The sequence below is a fragment of the Thamnophis sirtalis genome, unplaced genomic scaffold, assembly GCF_051295495.1.
Source record: "Thamnophis sirtalis isolate CommonGarterSnake01/CBP01778 unplaced genomic scaffold, rThaSir2_p1.2 scaffold_7, whole genome shotgun sequence".
Lineage (NCBI taxonomy): Eukaryota > Metazoa > Chordata > Lepidosauria > Squamata > Natricidae > Thamnophis > Thamnophis sirtalis.
In genome coordinates this window covers 23,162,501-23,180,650 of record NW_028261387.1, presented here as the reverse complement: position 1 = coordinate 23,180,650, position 18,150 = coordinate 23,162,501, and the positions used below count along the sequence as shown (strand labels likewise).

Below are 18,150 nucleotides of genomic sequence, written 5' to 3'. Positions count from 1 at the left end.
ATAAATATAGGATTGAAAGTTGAAAGTACAGATGTTCTAATTTAATGTTTTACTGGAAATCAGGAAGTGTTGTCATGACGGGTAATAACAGGACTACATAGAGTCAGCCTTTAGAAAATGAAGTGTCAAGTAGGACAATTTTAATTCCATAGAATCACAGCATTGTGACAATGCAGTGAGTCTATAATCTAACCATTCTACAGCTAAACATTCCTAATAGAGTAGCTAACGTATTAGAGAGAAATAGTTCCACTAAGACAAAGTGTTGCAGAGTGCAGAAGAGGATGAAATATATTTATTTGTTACATCAGTTAATATAGACTCCCACCTCACCATTGCAGCTCTAGGCGGTGTGCATAGGATTAAACCAGCAAAATAGAACATCAATACTCTGACATAACATTCCAATCATGGGATCAAATGCAGCCATGCTTTCCAGAAACCATATTTTGTGGGTAGAAGAGCTTCCATTGCACTTAGGCCAGAGTCCAATCTGATTAGCATTGAAACAAGAGGTTGGCAATTAATCATGTCTTGCTACTTTTCAGAATGAATCTGTCTGTCTATCATCACTCTCTCTCCCTCCCTCCCTCCATCTTCCTCTTCTTCCTCGCTTCCCCATGTGATATCTTTAAATCTAGATAATATATAACAATACGCAAGAAACTGAACCTACCTTGGCAGGTTCCCTGACTTCTGTCTAAATATGGAATACAATAAAGCTACGAAGCTTATTAAGCAAAGATTAGAAGATATTGAATGTCAGTATAACTTAGCAGGAGCCCCAAGGTTAGATCATCACCTCAGCGATTTAAGGGAATCACGCCTGCGTGAAATGTATTTAAGCTATCCTTTATCCATTACCGGAGGGTGTTTTCCAAACCATGGCTTAGTGCCCTCCCCTTTTACAGCTATGAATGGCAAATATAAAGGAATTCATGTAGCATTTAGGCAACACCCTTCTGCCTTTGGTGTTGAACTCCTAGAACACGTTCTGGGCGGAACTGTGTTCTCTACTAATCCACCTTTTAATGGGAAGATTGCTTGGCCTCCCTGAATCGATGCTATCTAGAAATTTTCTTAAATAACAGATGTCCTGAAATCACCTTTGTAATTGTTAAATTTTGTGCCTTAGCCATAAAGCTTTGACATATCCAGACTTGTTAATATAAGTCCACTGTATATTAAACTGTTATAATGCTATTATATTTTTGGACTGCACTTGAATTGTTTTATACTGAACATTAATAAAAATAATGATGAAAACAGAAGACCGTGAATAAATCGGAAAAATAAATGGCAGCTAAGGACCAACCAAACTCCACTCCAGAAAGGGAAACTCATAGTGACAGGCCTATCTAACCTCTAGATCTCATGCCTGAGGAAACATCCAAGTCTTCAAAGAGATAGCAGAGGAAAATATTTTCTTTTCTTAAATACAGTATTTAGATTTTTAAAATACAATCTTTTAAAATCCCAAATTCAAGGTAGTGAACATAGCTAGTACTCCTTCCTTCTCCTAATTTCCCCAGAACAACAACCCTCTGAGATGAGTTGGGTTGATACACCAAATAGGAAAAGAGACAAACTGTACGCGAACTGTTTTCACTTCCTTTTTCTTATTGTTTATTCTTTCATGGGTGATACTCAAATTTAATTTCCCTTTAGACCTTTTCAAATTCACATCAATGAAATGATAACTGGCCTTTTTCTCAATAGCCTAATCTCTGCATAGCAGGAATTGCTTGAAATTGTTTGCAGTATGCCTCAGTATTCATTGACAATTGCTATTGATTTTCTCAACAGAGAATGAAATAAATCTCTTATTTTGTTCTGTTGTAGCGTCCTTTGTCTTTAGGAGCAGACATTTGCATGTATTCAGCAACCAAATACATGAATGGTAAGTAGCTAGACTTGCATGTTATGTTGATTAATAATGCTTTTATATATGTTCAAATATTTTAATACATATTCGATTTTTATTATATTCATTTTGAAGATGAAAATGATATTATATACTTTATAATGTAATTCATAAAAACATAATGCGTTTCCTAACATACTGTTTGTAGTCAGTGCTTGTGGTTTACATTAATTTTCTTTAATATATGTTTAAATATATCTAAAATAATTCAAGGTGTAGTTATATCTGAGTATGTATCATATTGGCATGGATATGTATAGTCTATTTGCATTTTTAATATTTGCCCTGTAAGTTAGAGAAGTGTTTGGAAGCCATAGTGTTGATCCAGGACTGACAGAGAATCTTTTTTCTGCTATTCTGGTAACCTGGGCTGTCTTTGAACATCATCTGTGCCTCCTGTATCCAACTTTTTTTCAAAAAACCCTTACTTTACCTTAGAAAATCCTGCCATTCCATTCCCAAAACCGTTGCAACCCAGTGTAAGTTTTACTTCTCAGCTAATCAACTTTAAAAAGATGATACCACAAGCAGAAATCTAGTATCATGGCTGGAAATTTCATTGGAGTAACTGAATGGTAAAGGCAAAAGCACCTGTAAATGGATGGACCAGTATTCACGCCACATTTACCCAGGCTTATTTAGATTAGATTTAGATTTTAGATAAATTTATTTATAGGCCGCCCTTTTCCCTGAGGGGACTCAGGGTGGCTTACAACGTATAGGGAAGGGAGTACACACAATGACATATAAAAACAGTACGTAATTAAAAGTGAAAGCAACATTCATCATTCGGGAGGGGACGGATTATAATCTTTAACCCCAGGCCTGACGGGATAGCCAGATCTTGAGGGCTGTGCGGAAGGTCTGGAGGGTGGTGAGTGTTAAGTACTTATTGTTAAGTAAACATTACAAGAAATAACACAACCCCCCACCCCGGTTCTTTCCTCTGTGGTGTCATAACCTAAGCCAATGTGAAGTGGGCTTGTTAGACTGCTCCTTTTCCCTCTTGTTAGAAACCCAAGAACAAGGTCATAAGCAACCTAAAATCAAATGATGACTTTGCTCTCTGTTGTTTTCCAGACAAATAAAACCACAGTCTAAGTGTTTGGTTGTTATTCCAATTTAAGATAACCACAGATGCTCATTTGTCTACTTGTGGAAGAAACCAGTTGTCACGAGCAAGCATATTCACTGCCTCATTGTCAACCTACTTATATGATATTTGAACATGTTCAGCCATGTTGTTTAAATACATAGGAGTGATCACTTGCCTGCTTATATTTTTAGGACACAGTGATGTTGTAATGGGATTGGTTTCACTAAGTAACGATGAACTTCACGACAAACTCAGATTCTTACAATATTGTGAGTATGAAGAGCAGACTCAAAAGTGTGGCTTGCAGATCTTGTAAAGTAGCTATGCTTGACATTTATTCAAAATTTATTCATTACCTGTTTAATCAACTCAGTACAGAAAAGACATGTATTATTTGGTAGATTATATTTTTTATATTTTAGGACCTATAGTTTTGAACACTTTCATGCTACTTATTGGAAAAGTAAAACAATTGTAAAGAAAAACTAAATTAAAGTTAAACTAAAAAAATAAGTACTGCAGTGAGTAAAAAAAAAGTTCCTGCAATCAAAATAGATGTGACTCTGCAGACATATACCTGAGATTTCCTATCAATTTTGTGTTGTATTTCAAAGCAGTTACAGAACGTTCCCTTAAAAAAAAAACTGGGCTAGTAATGCAATTGTCTGCGACTTAATCTTCCTCTCCGTATTTTCTTAAGTCAAAATTATTTTCTATCTCCCATGAGTCTATTGTTAGATTCATCCTTCAGTAGAACATAAGTCCACATATTGCATCTGTTTTGAGCAGACATTATTATTTATTTGTTCAAATTATTTGCAGCCTATCTCACTGTGGGGCTATTCTATGCGGCTAGACATATTGTGGCCTGAAAGCTAGTTTGGTCTACTTGTTAAGACACCAGACTAGAAACCAGGAGACTGTGAGTTCTAGTCCTGCCTTAGCCATAAAAGCCAGCCGGGTGACCTTATGTCAGTCACTTTTTGTCAATACAACTCATCTCATAGGATTGTTGTTATGGAGAAAATAGGAGGAAGGTGTGTTGGATATGTTTGCCACCTTGAGGTATTTGTAAAAATAATAACGGTGGGATACAAATAAATGAAAAATAGCTCCTCTTTCCCACATTAGGGGTATCCAAAGCAAGTCTGGATATTCAATCGCTTGTGACAGCCAATCCCTATGGAAATAACAATATAATTATAACGCATTAAAGAACTAATACTTTAACATGTCAGCTACAACCGCCTAATTATAGTCTATGTCTTCTACCCTGTATTTTTTGACCAACCAGGATGCATGTGAAGCATAGAATAAATACTAGTAAAACCATAAGTCTGATACAGTTTTGGCTCAATCCTTAGAGTTGCTAACAACAAAATGCTAACATGCATTTTGAATCATAGCTCTTAATGTATTTTAATAAGGGCTCTGATTCAAAATTCATGTTCCAAATTTTGAATTCATGCTTTGGGTAATTGTTGAGTAGAATAGCAGATTAACTATTTGGAAGACCACAATATGGTTTGTTCTGAATGTATAAATATATACTGAAAAATGATCAAAATAGCTTTTGGTCAGTTCCATAAAATGTTTACTACAAGGAGTTCTCAGAATATGGATTAGGGCCAACTGTGGGTCATGGAGAACACAATAATTTTTTAACCTTTGTGCAAGTGAAGTGCAAGCAATAACAAACCACAACCTGGATTTTGCTAGTCACTTTGCCTGCACCAGCTAACAGTGGGTGATTAGTGTGTTGCAAAGTGTGAGACGCTCTGTGATATCCTGATTCAAACTTGAATATTAAAAAAATGATATATGTATATCTAGCCCAGTGCTGACATCAATGAAATCATGAGTGAATCAAACTCATTTATCACTTTATTGTCCACCATTTTATGTTGTTATTTTAACCCAGGGTGTATACCTCAGTTCTGACCACTGGCATACTTTTCAAACAAAAAATGATTTAAAAAATGTAATATGCTGGAAAGAATAATATCTGTTTTTTTTTTTCATAGCCATTGGAGCAATTCCATCTCCTTTTGATTGCTACCTTTGCAGCCGAGGTTTAAAGACTCTGCCAATCCGCATGCAACAGCATTTTCGCAACGCGTTGGCTGTGGCGCAATACCTTGAGTCAGATCCAAGGGTTGAAAAAGTCATCTTCCCTGGTATGTTGCCCTCAGATAACTTGGAAGTCTTCCTAGAAGGATTTTTGTATTCCCTACCGGGCAGGACCTGATCAGCTACCCAACTAAAACTCCAATCTTTTACAATCATTGTAAGCTTCCTTAACTTGGTTTCTCCCATATCCACTTCACAGTCATATCTCCTCCTGCTGCATATCACCTTGATCTCATAAGTCATTGATTCAATTTTTAAATTGTACACATTCCCAAAGGGCTCCTAGAGTTACTAAACAAAAGTCATTATGAAGCAATGCCCCTTTTTCAATAGATTTCCTCTGAAGGGGAAAAGGAGGAAGGAGTATTGGAGAAAGATGGAGAGATTGCAGAATAAGGATGTCATCATCTTCTAGATGCTCCCATATAGTCAGGCAATTAAACAAGAAAAGCCTCATCTGGAAACATCTGCATATGTCAGCTATTGAATGTGTTTGTTTGAGTTAAAGTAATAATACAGCTGGGTTGTTTGTATAATGTATGATTCATTGCAGGATTACCGTCACACCCACAATATGATCTGATACAACGTCAGTGCACGGGCTGCCCAGGAATGATTTCCTTTTACATCAAAGGAAACCTTGAAAATGCTTCTCAATTCCTTAAAAACCTAAAGGTAAAACTTATCCTCGTAGACTGCTTTTAAAAGAGCCATGTCATTGTCTTGTGACTTTGTCAGGAGTTGTGTACTGTACTGTCGTTCTTTCTTCCCTGCTGAAGCCATTGTGGATTTTGAGCATTTGTAGGAGCTCCCAAAATGTAAATAGCCTATGTAGTTATAGGAAATGGCACTAATGAAAGGGAATGGAATGAATGTATCCAAATGAATGGGAGTCAGGCAGTGTGAGCCATTTAATTGCACTCCAGAAGCCTCTCTGCCATCTTCCTGCACAATTATAAATGATGCCAGGAAAGCAAAACAGTTTTGGCTGATGTAACAGTGTCATGCTGCTTTTGAAATCTGAAGGCACCAAGCCGAAAAGTAGAAAACTGTGAATTCAAGTCCCACCTTAACCATGAAAGTCAGCTAGGTGACTTTGGGCCAGTCACTCTCTCTCAGCCCAACCCACCTGGCAAAGTTGTTGTTATGTGGAGAATAGGTTGATGAAGGTGTATTGGACCTAGTATGTTTACTGCCTTGGGTTTTTTGTAAAAATAATAATAAAGGCAGAATTCGAATAAATAAATTATACATTTGACTTCAGAAGTCAATTCATTGATTTGTCAAAATATATCACTGGACAAGCATTGACTTTTAAATATAGCTGTGCAGTCAAATCTCTTGTTGGCTATCTACTAGCTGGTTATCTTGGTTTAAAAAAAATATCTGCCTCTGCCTCCCAGCAATTTGCCTCCTGCAGCAAACAGCAAGTTTCACTTTCAATTTCAGCAGAGGTTTCCTGATCATCAGCTGTTTCAGGCTGCAAGGATTGCCATAGCCCATTGCAGCCTCCACAAGACCCATTTTTGTATTGTACTGTATTGTATTGATTTTATTTATATGCTGCCCTTTTCCCCCGAAGGGGACTCAGGGCAGCTCACAGCTCGACCAGGGAAGGGGGATACAAACAAGAATTTAAAACGACATAAAAACAATGCATGATTAAAACACAACAGTCATATCAATTCGAGACGGGGGCAACAATTCTTTAGCCCCAGGCCTGTCGGAACAGCCAGGTTTTAAGGGCTTTGCGGAAGGCCTGGAGGGTGGTGAGGGTTCGAATCTCCACGGGGAGTTCATTCCAGAGGGTCGGAGCAGCCACAGAGAAGGCTCTCCTCCGGGTGGTCGCCAGTTGACACTGGCCGGCGGATGGAATTCGGAGGAGGCCTAATCTGTGGGATCTAATCGGTCTAGTGGAGGTAATTGGCAGCAGGCGGTCTCTCAAGTACCCAGTTCCAATACCATGAAGGGCTTTATAAGTGACGACTAGCGCCTTGAAGCGTATCCGGAGACCAATAGGCAGCCAGTGCAGCTCGCGGAGGATAGGTGTTACGTGGGTGAACCGAGGCGCACCCACGATCATTTTCCCTGTTTGCTGCAAGGAGGTAAATTGCTGGGAGGCAGAGGCCAAAGGGTGGGGGCCGGTGGGTAGGCAGGGCTACATTGAGTGTATAAGACGCACCGAAATTTTCACCCTCTTTTAGGGGGGGAAATGTGTGTTTATACTCTGAAAAATACAGTAACTGATTTTCTGTGCAGCTAATGTTTTGCTAAATGGAAAGTCCAATGTTCAATCATTACAAGGCTTGATGGAACCGTTTTGACCTTTAAACCTCTTCCTTCAAAGATTGAACCTTACCCACCTTTCACTGTACCATTAGTTTAACTCAGGAGTAGGCAACTATAGACCCTTTATGACCTGTGGACTTCAACTCATAGAATTCCTGAGTCAACCATGGTTGGTCAGGAATTCTGGGAATTGAATTGCACAAGTCGTAAAGTTGCCACAGTTGTCCAGCCCTCCCGGAGCCAAAATACCAGTCTTAAAAGAGCAAGTACTACTTCTGCTCAATTCTTAGTCCCGTATCAAAGTGTTTTCATTGCCAGTATACGAATAAAAGTCAACTAACTATTGAATAATAGTTTCTCAATTCGAGATAGTAATCTAACTTACAAAATAGAGAGCAGGCCCCTTTTTGTTGAGGTAATACATTATACAAACAACTCAACCTTCTGTCTGAAGGTCACTCCAGCCTTGCTGGCCACTGAAACTCTGTTAAGTATCAGCATCTTATTGTTCTCCTATGCAGGCTTTGACAAGTTTACAGTGAAAAAGAATTTCACAGCAGAAGATCCCTGAAAATACCTAAGATCACCCTATACTCTTCAAAATAACAGTACTAGCTGGGATCGTAATATGTGAGACACTTCTGACCCTAAAATAATAATAATAATAATAATAATAATAATAATAATAATAATAATAATAATAATAATAATAATAATAATAATAATAATAATGGGAAGAAATGGCCAGAATATCAGAGAGTGGTTTTATGCTATCATTGTTTCTACACTTTTTCCTGCAAGGCCAATATTGTCGTAGCAGAACAGACAATATTTGCAAACAGCCTTTGCAAACAAAGCAGATGAGCTATTCCAATCTGCATGCAATAAAAGAACATCCTTTGCATTTGATGGACTTCTTCAAAATAAAAGCATTTTATCGTTGACTGGGGTAAAAGTATGTTCTCTTAAATTTCATAGGTTTCATTTTATTTGGTTTCGGATTCCCAGAATTTATCCTCTGAAGTTAAAAGGCAATTTAGTATCTGTTACTGATATGAAATTTGTGTTTTCAAGAGAAGATGGCCTGGAATGAAAGCAAATTTGTGCCTCTTGTTTTGTCCGTTCTGTCCATTTGCTTTTACTAGGCTAGCACACAATTAAGTTTGCCTAAGAGTAAACTGCATGTCTTAAAATTTTAAATTAATATAGTATAATTTTTATATTTCTTGTTCTAGCTTTTTACCCTCGCTGAAAGTCTGGGAGGATATGAAAGTCTAGCAGAGCACCCGTAAGTAAATTTTTTGGCATCCCTTAATAAAAGTATTACACTGATATTTATCAAAGTATTTGATACTTTAATATTTACTGTGTGTGCTCCAACTAAACAATATGAGTTTGCTTATATCGCCTTTGCAACGTTTACTTGGAAACTTGATATTCTTTCTTGTTCACTTTTATGGATATTCCTCTTCAGTAAGTGTCATCCTTTCTGTGATAAAACACTACCATTCTTCAAATATCTAAATCGGTGTTTCTAAACTCCAGTGACTTTAAGATATACGGAACTCAACTCCTGCAATTCCACACCCAACATTGCTAATTCTGAAAACCACTGATCTGAAGATCAGAGAAATACATACAGCAAAGGCTTGCAAAAATTAGATTACAGGGATGATCAGACAGAAGAGGAAACCAAAATCTGTTTAACTTTGCCCCCCTGAATATTAATGGAGGTAAATAGGCCCTATGTTTCTATATATTTTACACCAGACCTGGGAATTTTATGATCCCTGTGCTGTCTCCAGCCCTTTGGCCATCTCTGGCCCCTGTGAGGTCAACCAGTAATTAGAAATCAAATGTAAATAAGACCTAACACGTATTCTTACCAGTAGCAGCTAATCAAAACCATATAATTTACTACTATTTTTATAAAGCAGTAAACTGAATATTAAGCAGAATTAAGTTCAGCCTGTTGGTTCAACCGATTACAACAGTTCCATATTTTCATATGGCCCCTTGGGAAAATTAATTGCCCATCCCTGCTTTATAGGCTTATTCAAATAATACAGTGGGTTGAAAATAATGATGGTACAAGAATTCCTGCCTGAAACTTTGCTTAGGATCCTCTGGTAATACAATGCCAGCCACAGCAATCTTTGTAGAATCTCTTCTTGAACAATTTTAGTCAAACTTCCGCACATGGCAGTAGCCACTCACCTCCCTGATGTTCTGGGAGTTGCAACTTCCTACTGGCTTCTCACTGACTCTGCTGGGAAGTTGCTAGGAAGTTGCTTCACCTAATGACGGTGGGATTAAAAATGGGAACTAGGGCTGCAGGGATTGTATCCTTTAGCAGTGGAAATTTCAGTCCTAATTACCATCATAAGTTGAGAACTACCTAGATGTAAATTCGCCCATATCCCTTTTTCCAAAATGCACATTTTATTGCTATGTTTTAGTTAGAGACGTGGTGGCTCAGTGGCTAAGATGCTGAGCTTGCTGATCAGAAAGGTTGGCAGTTCAGTGGTTCGAATCCCTAGTACTGTGTAACAGAGTGAGCTCCCATTACTTGTCCCAGCTTCTGCCAATCTAGCAATTCAAAAGCATATAAAAAATGCAAATAGAAAAATACGAATCACCTTTGGCATGTGCTTATACTTAAACACAGAACAGTAAAGTTCTAGTTTTACTAGTAAGATTAACATAATAATTTTCGTTATTTATGAAATACATTTTTAAAATCCTAGTAGAAGTTTATATTAGACATTTTAGACATTTAGACATTTATTAAGATTTATAGGCCGCCCTTCTCCCTGAGGGGACTCAGGGCGGCTTACAATCACGGGAAGGGGGCGCAATAATAAAAGACAGACAGTGAGTAAACAAGATAAATAATAAAACACCAACTTGCATTCAACAGTCAACACTATTAAAAAGGGACAAGCCCTTCCTAATAACATTTAGTCCAAAATGTTGACTGTTATTTTTTAGAAGAGCTTTTTTTCATATTCATTGCTATTTCTTTTACCCTAACTTTCAGGTGGGGGGGGGGACATTTATGTTAAATATTTTATATTGATTTTCAGGGAAATATAAGCTTATTTTTTAAGTCTATTAATACCCGTAATCAATGTTCTCTCCTGATAAATATCTACTTCAGAGTATCTTGTTCTCGTCAGACTTCACTATCTTGGTGTCTTCCAAATGTGTCAAGCTATAACTTTCATTAGTCATAATATTCATTACAGATGGTCCTTGCCTTATCAAGACTCAAGTTCTATTTAAATTAGTAATGCCATAAAGTGACCAGACCTAATTTTATGTTCACTTTTACCATGGTTGTTAAGCAAATCATCACAGTTGTTAAGCAAGGCATGATGTTAAATGAATTTGGCTTCCCCAATTGCTATTGCGTGTTTGAAATCTGCTGGGAAGTTCACAAATTGTGATCGCATGAACATAGCACGCAATGTCAGTGGAGGAGGCAGATAGGTCCAGGAAGACTATTATGGAGGAAATTTGCCAGTCTATAATACTTATCATATATATTTTCATAAATAGTTTTATACAATTTTAATAAGCTCTGCATTCTAAAATAATGAGAGCCAGTTTGGTTTGGTACCAGGCTAGAAACCAAGTTCTAGTCCTGCCTTAGGCTCACAGTCAGCTATATGATTCTAGTCCAGTCACTCTTACTCAGCCCTAAGAAGGAGACAATGGCAAACCACTTCCAAAATCTCTTGCAGAGAAACTTTTAAAGTGGGATTTCTTCTTCCTCATTCCATAGATTATTATTTCTATTAGTATCCTCAAGATTAAAAACCTATTTAAATCCTCAAATTTAGTCTATTCACACAAACTTTAATTTCAAATGCAGCTTGCTAGTTTTAAGAATCTCCTGATAAGAAGTTGTGTAAAAATGGTTTATTATTAGAAGAATAGCTCTCCTGTCTTCAATTGTCTAAAGCAAGGGTCAGCAATGCGTGGCTCTGGAGCCACATGTGGCTCTTTCATCCCTCTGCTGCGGCTCCCAGTGGGCACCACAATTTCGAGAGGAGCTTCTGGTTAAAGGGAGGGGGAAGCAGGGCATGTCAGGAGGAGATTCTGTGGCAAGGGGCAGGTTTTCCAGTCATCTCCACAATTGATAGGGCTTTCAGTTAGGACAGGTAGTGGAAAAAGGACGCTGCACTAGGATGAGACTCTATGGTGGGGAAACCAGACTTCTGGTCAGCTCCAGAATTCAATGGGGGGCTTCCGTTTAGGACCTTTGTGGCTCTGAGTGTTTAAGGTTGCCAACCCCTGGCCTAAAATATTTATTTCAGACAATGTTATTTGGCATTTTCCTTTCCCAATTGGCTTCCTTCTGGGAATTCAGAAAAAATATAGTCTGCCTGTCTTCTGTCTAGCTAGCTAGCTATGCTGCCCATCTAGCCAAAAGTGACTTTTGCAAATGGGTTGATAATAGAAGCCTGTATCTAACTTTTTATTACATTTACTGTATTTTCTGGTGATAGCTGGTATGTTCCTTTTATTTATAATTCTGCACTCACAGACTATTTATTCTTTTCCAGAGCAATCATGACTCATGCCTCCGTTCCAAAAGAAGACCGAGAGGTCCTTGGAATATCAGATACTTTAATTCGCATATCTATTGGATTGGAAGACTCGGAAGATTTACTAGAAGATTTGGACCAAGCTCTGAAAGCAGCAGTAAGTCATTTCATACAGTATTCTCCATATAAGGCACAAAGTCTTTTATTAACCCCTTATAATTCTCAATATTTTCAGGAAAAATTGTATTTTTAAAAATAATTCTAATATTCCTTTGGCCAAGTAACTTGGAAAAAAAATAGCACATTTATTTCATCAGGATGTACAGCTGCTTTGATTTGCATATAAACCCTTAATTTCACTTTCTTCCTAATGACTTTAGTGTGGGAAGAACATTTCTATTACTTAAAAAATCAAATGGCCCAAATAATAGTATGGTGTTTCTAGGGGTATCATGCTGAAAACCTAATATTGGAATAAACATTAAAGAAAAAAAATGTTATTTTTGCTTGAAAAGCAATGATAGTCCGCCTAGTGCAGGGGTCGGCAACCCACGGCTCTGGAGCTGCATGTGGCTCTTTCATTCCTCTGCTACCGCTTCCTGATGCTGGTCGGCTCAACAATTGATTGGGGTTTCGATTAAGACAGGTACAGGAAAAAGAATGCCATGCTAGGAGGAGACACTCTAGTGAGGGAACTGGACTTCCAGTCAGCAGAGGAAAAAGGATGTTGCGCTAAGAGGAGACTCTGTGGTGGAAGGAACCAGCCTTCCAGTCGGCTCCAGAATTGAACAGGGGGCTTCCGGTTAGGACCTTTGTGGCTCTTTGAGTGTTTAAGATTACAAACTCCTAGCCTAGTACATGTAGTGATTAAGGTGTTGAATACAAATGGGAAAACTCAGTTTACAGTTCTCATGGAACTAGCTAGATGATCTTTGGCCAGTAATGCCCTCTCAACCCTAATCTATGTCAGGGTCTTCGGCAAGCAAGCTGAAAAACAAACAACCCCTCTTCCCGTTATTACATAATGCATAGATAGCTTTGCTGTGTGCACTGCACATACACACTTAAAACATGTGGATCCTGTGACCAAGCAGAACAAATATTAAGAACAACAACTTGCAAACCAGTCAGAATTACTTTGATGTTTATGACAATTGCTTGCAAAGATTGTTCGGCTTCATTATTCTATTAGATTGTAGTTCTTTTAATGTGGTGAAGCAAAGCAATTTGCCTCTGAAAGCCTAAATGTTCTGCAGTCCTTTCTGTGTTCCAAATGTCCCTTTTGACAATTGAAAAACACTGAACTGATGCAATTTCACTCATTTTCTCTTTCTACAGATTCCTGATTATAGAATCCGTAACTAGTATTCTAAAATTAAACTTAAAGTTGCAATTGATTTATTTGCAAAGTAACGAAGGAAGGAAGATTAACTGGCTGCTCAGCCCTTCATGAATTTCCACTGGATTTGATTTATGGAAAATGGAGAAAACATTATGCGTACTTGTTGATAGATGAATCTGAATCACTGAATCTGCAAAGACTTTCAAATGGACTGTTTCTTAATCATTTGCTTCTTTTAATTTTAAGAATCAAAATATCCACTTTTACTATGGTAGTAGCTTTCAGATTACCATGATTCACATTCAGGATTATGTGCTTGCAATTGCTTGATAACATCTGTATTTATTCAGCGTATGCTGATGTAACTTGGGACTGAGTTAAGCTGCAAATCGGCTACAGCTTAATAATGCACATGAAAACCTGTAAAGATTAGAAAGTGCATAAATATTATGCAACATCTTTCAAACTAGTGCTAATAGTGCATCAGATTCCCTGTTCCCTATTTACTCGTTATGGTTATAGACTAGTGAAGAAATAAATGGAAGCAAACTTAAGTTCTGAAAATGTGAGTCTGATAAAATCTTAATGACCAGATCTATTATTTGTCTTTACTGTGCAATACTGAAAAATGAAGCAAAGTTAATTACACAATACCATGTGTTACTTTTTTAATGTATTGGATTTGATTTGATGTCTCTTTTGATTTACCATATTTAATTGTATGTTTGATTATATTTCTCGTCTTGAAGGTCTGAAATTCTTGGTAAGTTAATTATTTGAGATTAAGTACTGTTTCCATAAGCAATACTACTAATATATTGATTTTAGGTCCAATTTACTTGAAGAGTTGTTTAGAAAAAAGAAGGTGTGGAATCTAAAGATTGTAGTTGCAGAATATTTTTCTATATGCTTGGCCTTGTTGTGTTAGTTTCCTTATACTGTATTTCAAGAAAACCTGTGATAAGGTATTGGGAAATTAGATATTAAAATATGGAATTAAACCAACAATTGGGACATATCCAGGATAATTTTTAATTTCCTTGTGTTTATTTGAATTGCACTCTCTCTTGTCAGCAATCTCTGCATGATTCTGGTTATTCATTCATGCACATTCACACACAGATGTAGAGACATTTTAAAATGTAATTCAATTAAAGAAACAATTTACAAATACTGTGATTAGGAGATCAGTGATATTGAAAATCCTGCACATAACTCAACTAAGGAAAAATGCTACCAGCTCCCAACTCATCATGGAACCCATATAAGGAAGATGTACCAACTCATTGGAGTAATTTTACATGACAAAAAAGGTATACATAAGTTGTTCTTGGAATGATCATGGCCAATATTTGCTGCTATATCTCTAACAAACTTGAGAATCATTTCAATTACGATGGAATTCTGGAAGAAAATCTTTATGTTATCCAGAATGAATCCCTTGATTATTCCTATTTTGTGAACATATATGTATGTGCATAACAAGGAGGAAATTTTAGCATGTCACAATATGGTAAAAATTGATTCTAGGTTCAAGTTGGAGCCAAAGAAATATAATGCAACTAGAAGAGCTGAGGTGGCGCAGTGGCTAGGGTGCAGTACTGCAGGCCACTTCAGCTGATTGTTATCTGCAGTTCAGCAGTTCTAATCTCACCGGCTCAAGGTTGACTCAGCCTTCCATCCTTCCGAGGTGGGTGAAATGTGGACCCAGACTGTGGGGACGATATGCTGACTCTGTAAACCGCTTAGAGAGGACTGAAAGCCCTATGAAGCAGTATATAAGTCTAACTGCTATTGCTATTGCTATTTAGAATGTCATTATTTAAACCAAGATGGTTTCTCCTGTCTGTAACTAATGACCAAATGTCTTAATCTATTCTGACATTTCCTGAAAGGAAACAGAAAGCTGGATGATATTAGAAAAAAACATAAATAATATTTGTTGTGGTTGTGGGTCAATATTTTGGAGTCCAAAAACATTGACCCACAATGTCTATGGAGATTCTTAGTCATCCAGGTTATGGTTGTCCCAAAAGTGCTTTTTTTCAAGAGGCAACTGGACTTTCTGGTTTTTCTTTGAAGATATTTTGCTTCTCATCCAAGAAACTTCTTCAGCTCTGACTGGATGGTGGGGAATGGAAGGATTTATACTCGTTGCAGACAGCTGGTCATTTGAAAGAGGGGTTAAAGAGGCCATTTGTGTCAAAATTGAACAGCCCTCTCTCAACAGAGGGGGAGGAATACAACACAGTCCTTTCAACAGTTCCAAGAAGGCTCCACACCCATTTGCACAACCCAGGTGACGGTGATGACCCTGATGACACAGAGAAATCCCCAGGTGACCTTAACAACTTGTTAAAAGAATGCAAATGACCAGCTGTCTGCAAGAAATATAAACCATTCCCCACCATCTAGTCAGAGCTAAAGAAGCTTCTCGGGTAAGAAGCAAAAGTCTTCCAAGAAAAACCAGAAGGTCCCGTTGCCTCTTGAAAAAAGCACCTTTGGGATTGACCCACAATGTTTTTTCCTAAGTGTTATTATCCCACAATCGTCATGAGTGTACTTATTCAGAACTTGCCTGTTTTAGGATGAAGCTTGACCACAAGTTGCTTGTTTTATTTGAATATTGTTTATTCAGATGGACTTCTGAATGAAGATTTTTTTTGGTTCAATTAACTTGTCTTCTTCAGACAACTTAGAACCACCTGGGATTTCCTAAGCCTCTTTTTTCTCCTCTCAGAAAAGAGAATCACAATGACTTTTAATATAGACAGATGAGACTGATGCTCCAAGTCACCTGTTCCTGATGTCTGTTTCTTTGTTTGAATTTATATCTTGACTTTTCTTTAGGAACATTTGTATAGATTATTAAAATTCCAAGTTACAATCAAGGTGCATTATTGTAACAGACAAAAATACCAATGAATGCCTGCTTCTTTGAATCATGCCTTTTCCAAGATCTGCAACAGCTGTCCAGATTGCCATTTTGCTTCCAGGCAGAATTGGGAGGGTTGTGATAAACATCAAAACTATAAATGCTTATAAAACAGGTAAGAAGACATGAACGAATGTGTTGCCTAAGATGTTCTGGTTTAAGATCAGAGAACGACTGTTTATGTATCTTTCCTAGACACACTCTAGCACATTTCAGGAGGACAGAAACGGGACGTTGTGATTGCATGCTTTGTATGAAACTGGGGATGGTTAAAAAAAGAAAGCATGCAGGTATCATCCCTTCAGCTCAATATTAACATAGTCTGTGCCTGCTGAGTTTTCATTCAGGTCTTTGCTTGTCTTTGTTATCGTTTGCAGGCTCTTCACGGTGGACCTACATAATATGAAAAAAGCCCCAGATTATTATCCTTATCTGAACAAAAATTCCTCTTAATCTCCATTTTCATCAGGTTGTAGTAGCTTTGGGAATGAAGGAAAGGGGAAACAGACTTAATCTTTAAAAAAGCCTCAGATACCCAAGTTGGCAGTCTTACAGTGAGAAAAATAGCACTTAGACTTATATACCGCTTCTTTGTGTTTTTACGGTCCTCTCTAAACGGTTTACAGAGTCAGCATATTGCGCCCAACAATTTGGGTCCCAATTTTATCCACCACAGAAGAATGGAAGGCTGAGTCAACTTTGAGCCGGTGAAATTTGAACTGCCGAACTGCAGCTAGCAATCAGCTGAAGTAGCCTGCAGTATTGCATTCTAACCACTACACCACCTCTGCTCTCATTTCTTAGTAAAGAGCTAGAGCAAAAAGTTATTTTGGTCTAGCAAACTAGTAGCCATTTCCTGACTTAAGACACATGTAGTGTCTTAAGACTCACTGCCCGTCTGTATGACAATAGGAGAATTTTCCTACTTCTAGTGATAGAAGCTGTACAGATTGATCAGCCTGCTGCATTTCATTTTTTAAGGCAATGTATCGCCTCTGCATGGCTAGCATATGCTATGATATCTCCCCACATCCATTTCATCCTAAGCTGCCCCTCTTCAGAAAGGCCCTTCCCATGGTCAAACACTCCCCCCTGAAATGCTGAACATTTTTTAAAGCAGTTCTCTGGTGGACTGAATCTGTTAACTGACAGCATTCTTTTGCAACAGACCAGAGGTGAGTTCCTACCAGTTCGCACCTATTCGGTAGAACCGGTTTGTCAAATCTACCGAACCGGTTAGAAGAGGTTCCACCAGTGGACCCGGAAAGCAGACCACACCTACAGAAGAGGTTCCAAATTTTTTTGAAACCCACCACTGGTCCTTGGATATAATTATTCTACACTATCATGCTCATATTTATAAAGCTCAGTGCCTCTAGGAAAGGTAAGGATGACTACTGCGTTTGTGGTACAATCAGAACATTGCGTGTGTTGAAGTTGTTTTAATGCAAACCAAAGATGCCTTTTAAAAAACAAGTTTACATCACATTCTTATGCATGCCAGTGCTGTGTGTGAGGTAATTTAAGGTGGTTCTGACAAGTGTCGTCGGCATCTTCATATCCAGTCACATGGGCGGGAAGCCACTCCCATCCGGTCACATGGGTGGCAAGCCACTCCCACAAAGGCCACACCCACAGAGTAGGTTCGAACAATTTTTGAAGCCCACCACTGCAACAGACATTGAGCTGGAATTAAATTAACGAGAGTTTGCCATTTTCTCCTTTTAGCAATGGGACCCCAAGAACAATGAACAAAGGGTTTCTCCATATCCAAACGACCAGTGGACCAGAGGTGAAATGCTACTAGTTCAGACCGGTTCGCCCAAATTGGTAGTAAAAAATGCTACCAGTTCAGGCGAACTGGTATTTCCGACGATCAGC

The 18,150-nt window shown here is 38.0% G+C and overlaps 1 protein-coding gene across 1 annotated transcript in view; it reads left to right on the top strand.

The window, feature by feature from the left end:
- Positions 1-14,342, top strand: part of CTH (cystathionine gamma-lyase) — a 31,392-nt gene extending 17,050 nt beyond the window's left edge. The window contains exons 6-12 of the mRNA XM_014065505.2: positions 1,843-1,900; positions 3,212-3,289; positions 5,045-5,197; positions 5,704-5,825; positions 8,675-8,727; positions 12,011-12,149; positions 13,331-14,342. Of these exons, the coding sequence (XP_013920980.2) occupies positions 1,843-1,900; positions 3,212-3,289; positions 5,045-5,197; positions 5,704-5,825; positions 8,675-8,727; positions 12,011-12,149; positions 13,331-13,357 (630 nt within the window). The 3' untranslated portion in view covers positions 13,358-14,342. The remainder of the gene's footprint in view (positions 1-1,842; positions 1,901-3,211; positions 3,290-5,044; positions 5,198-5,703; positions 5,826-8,674; positions 8,728-12,010; positions 12,150-13,330) is intronic.
- The last annotated feature ends 3,808 nt before the right edge of the window (positions 14,343-18,150 follow it).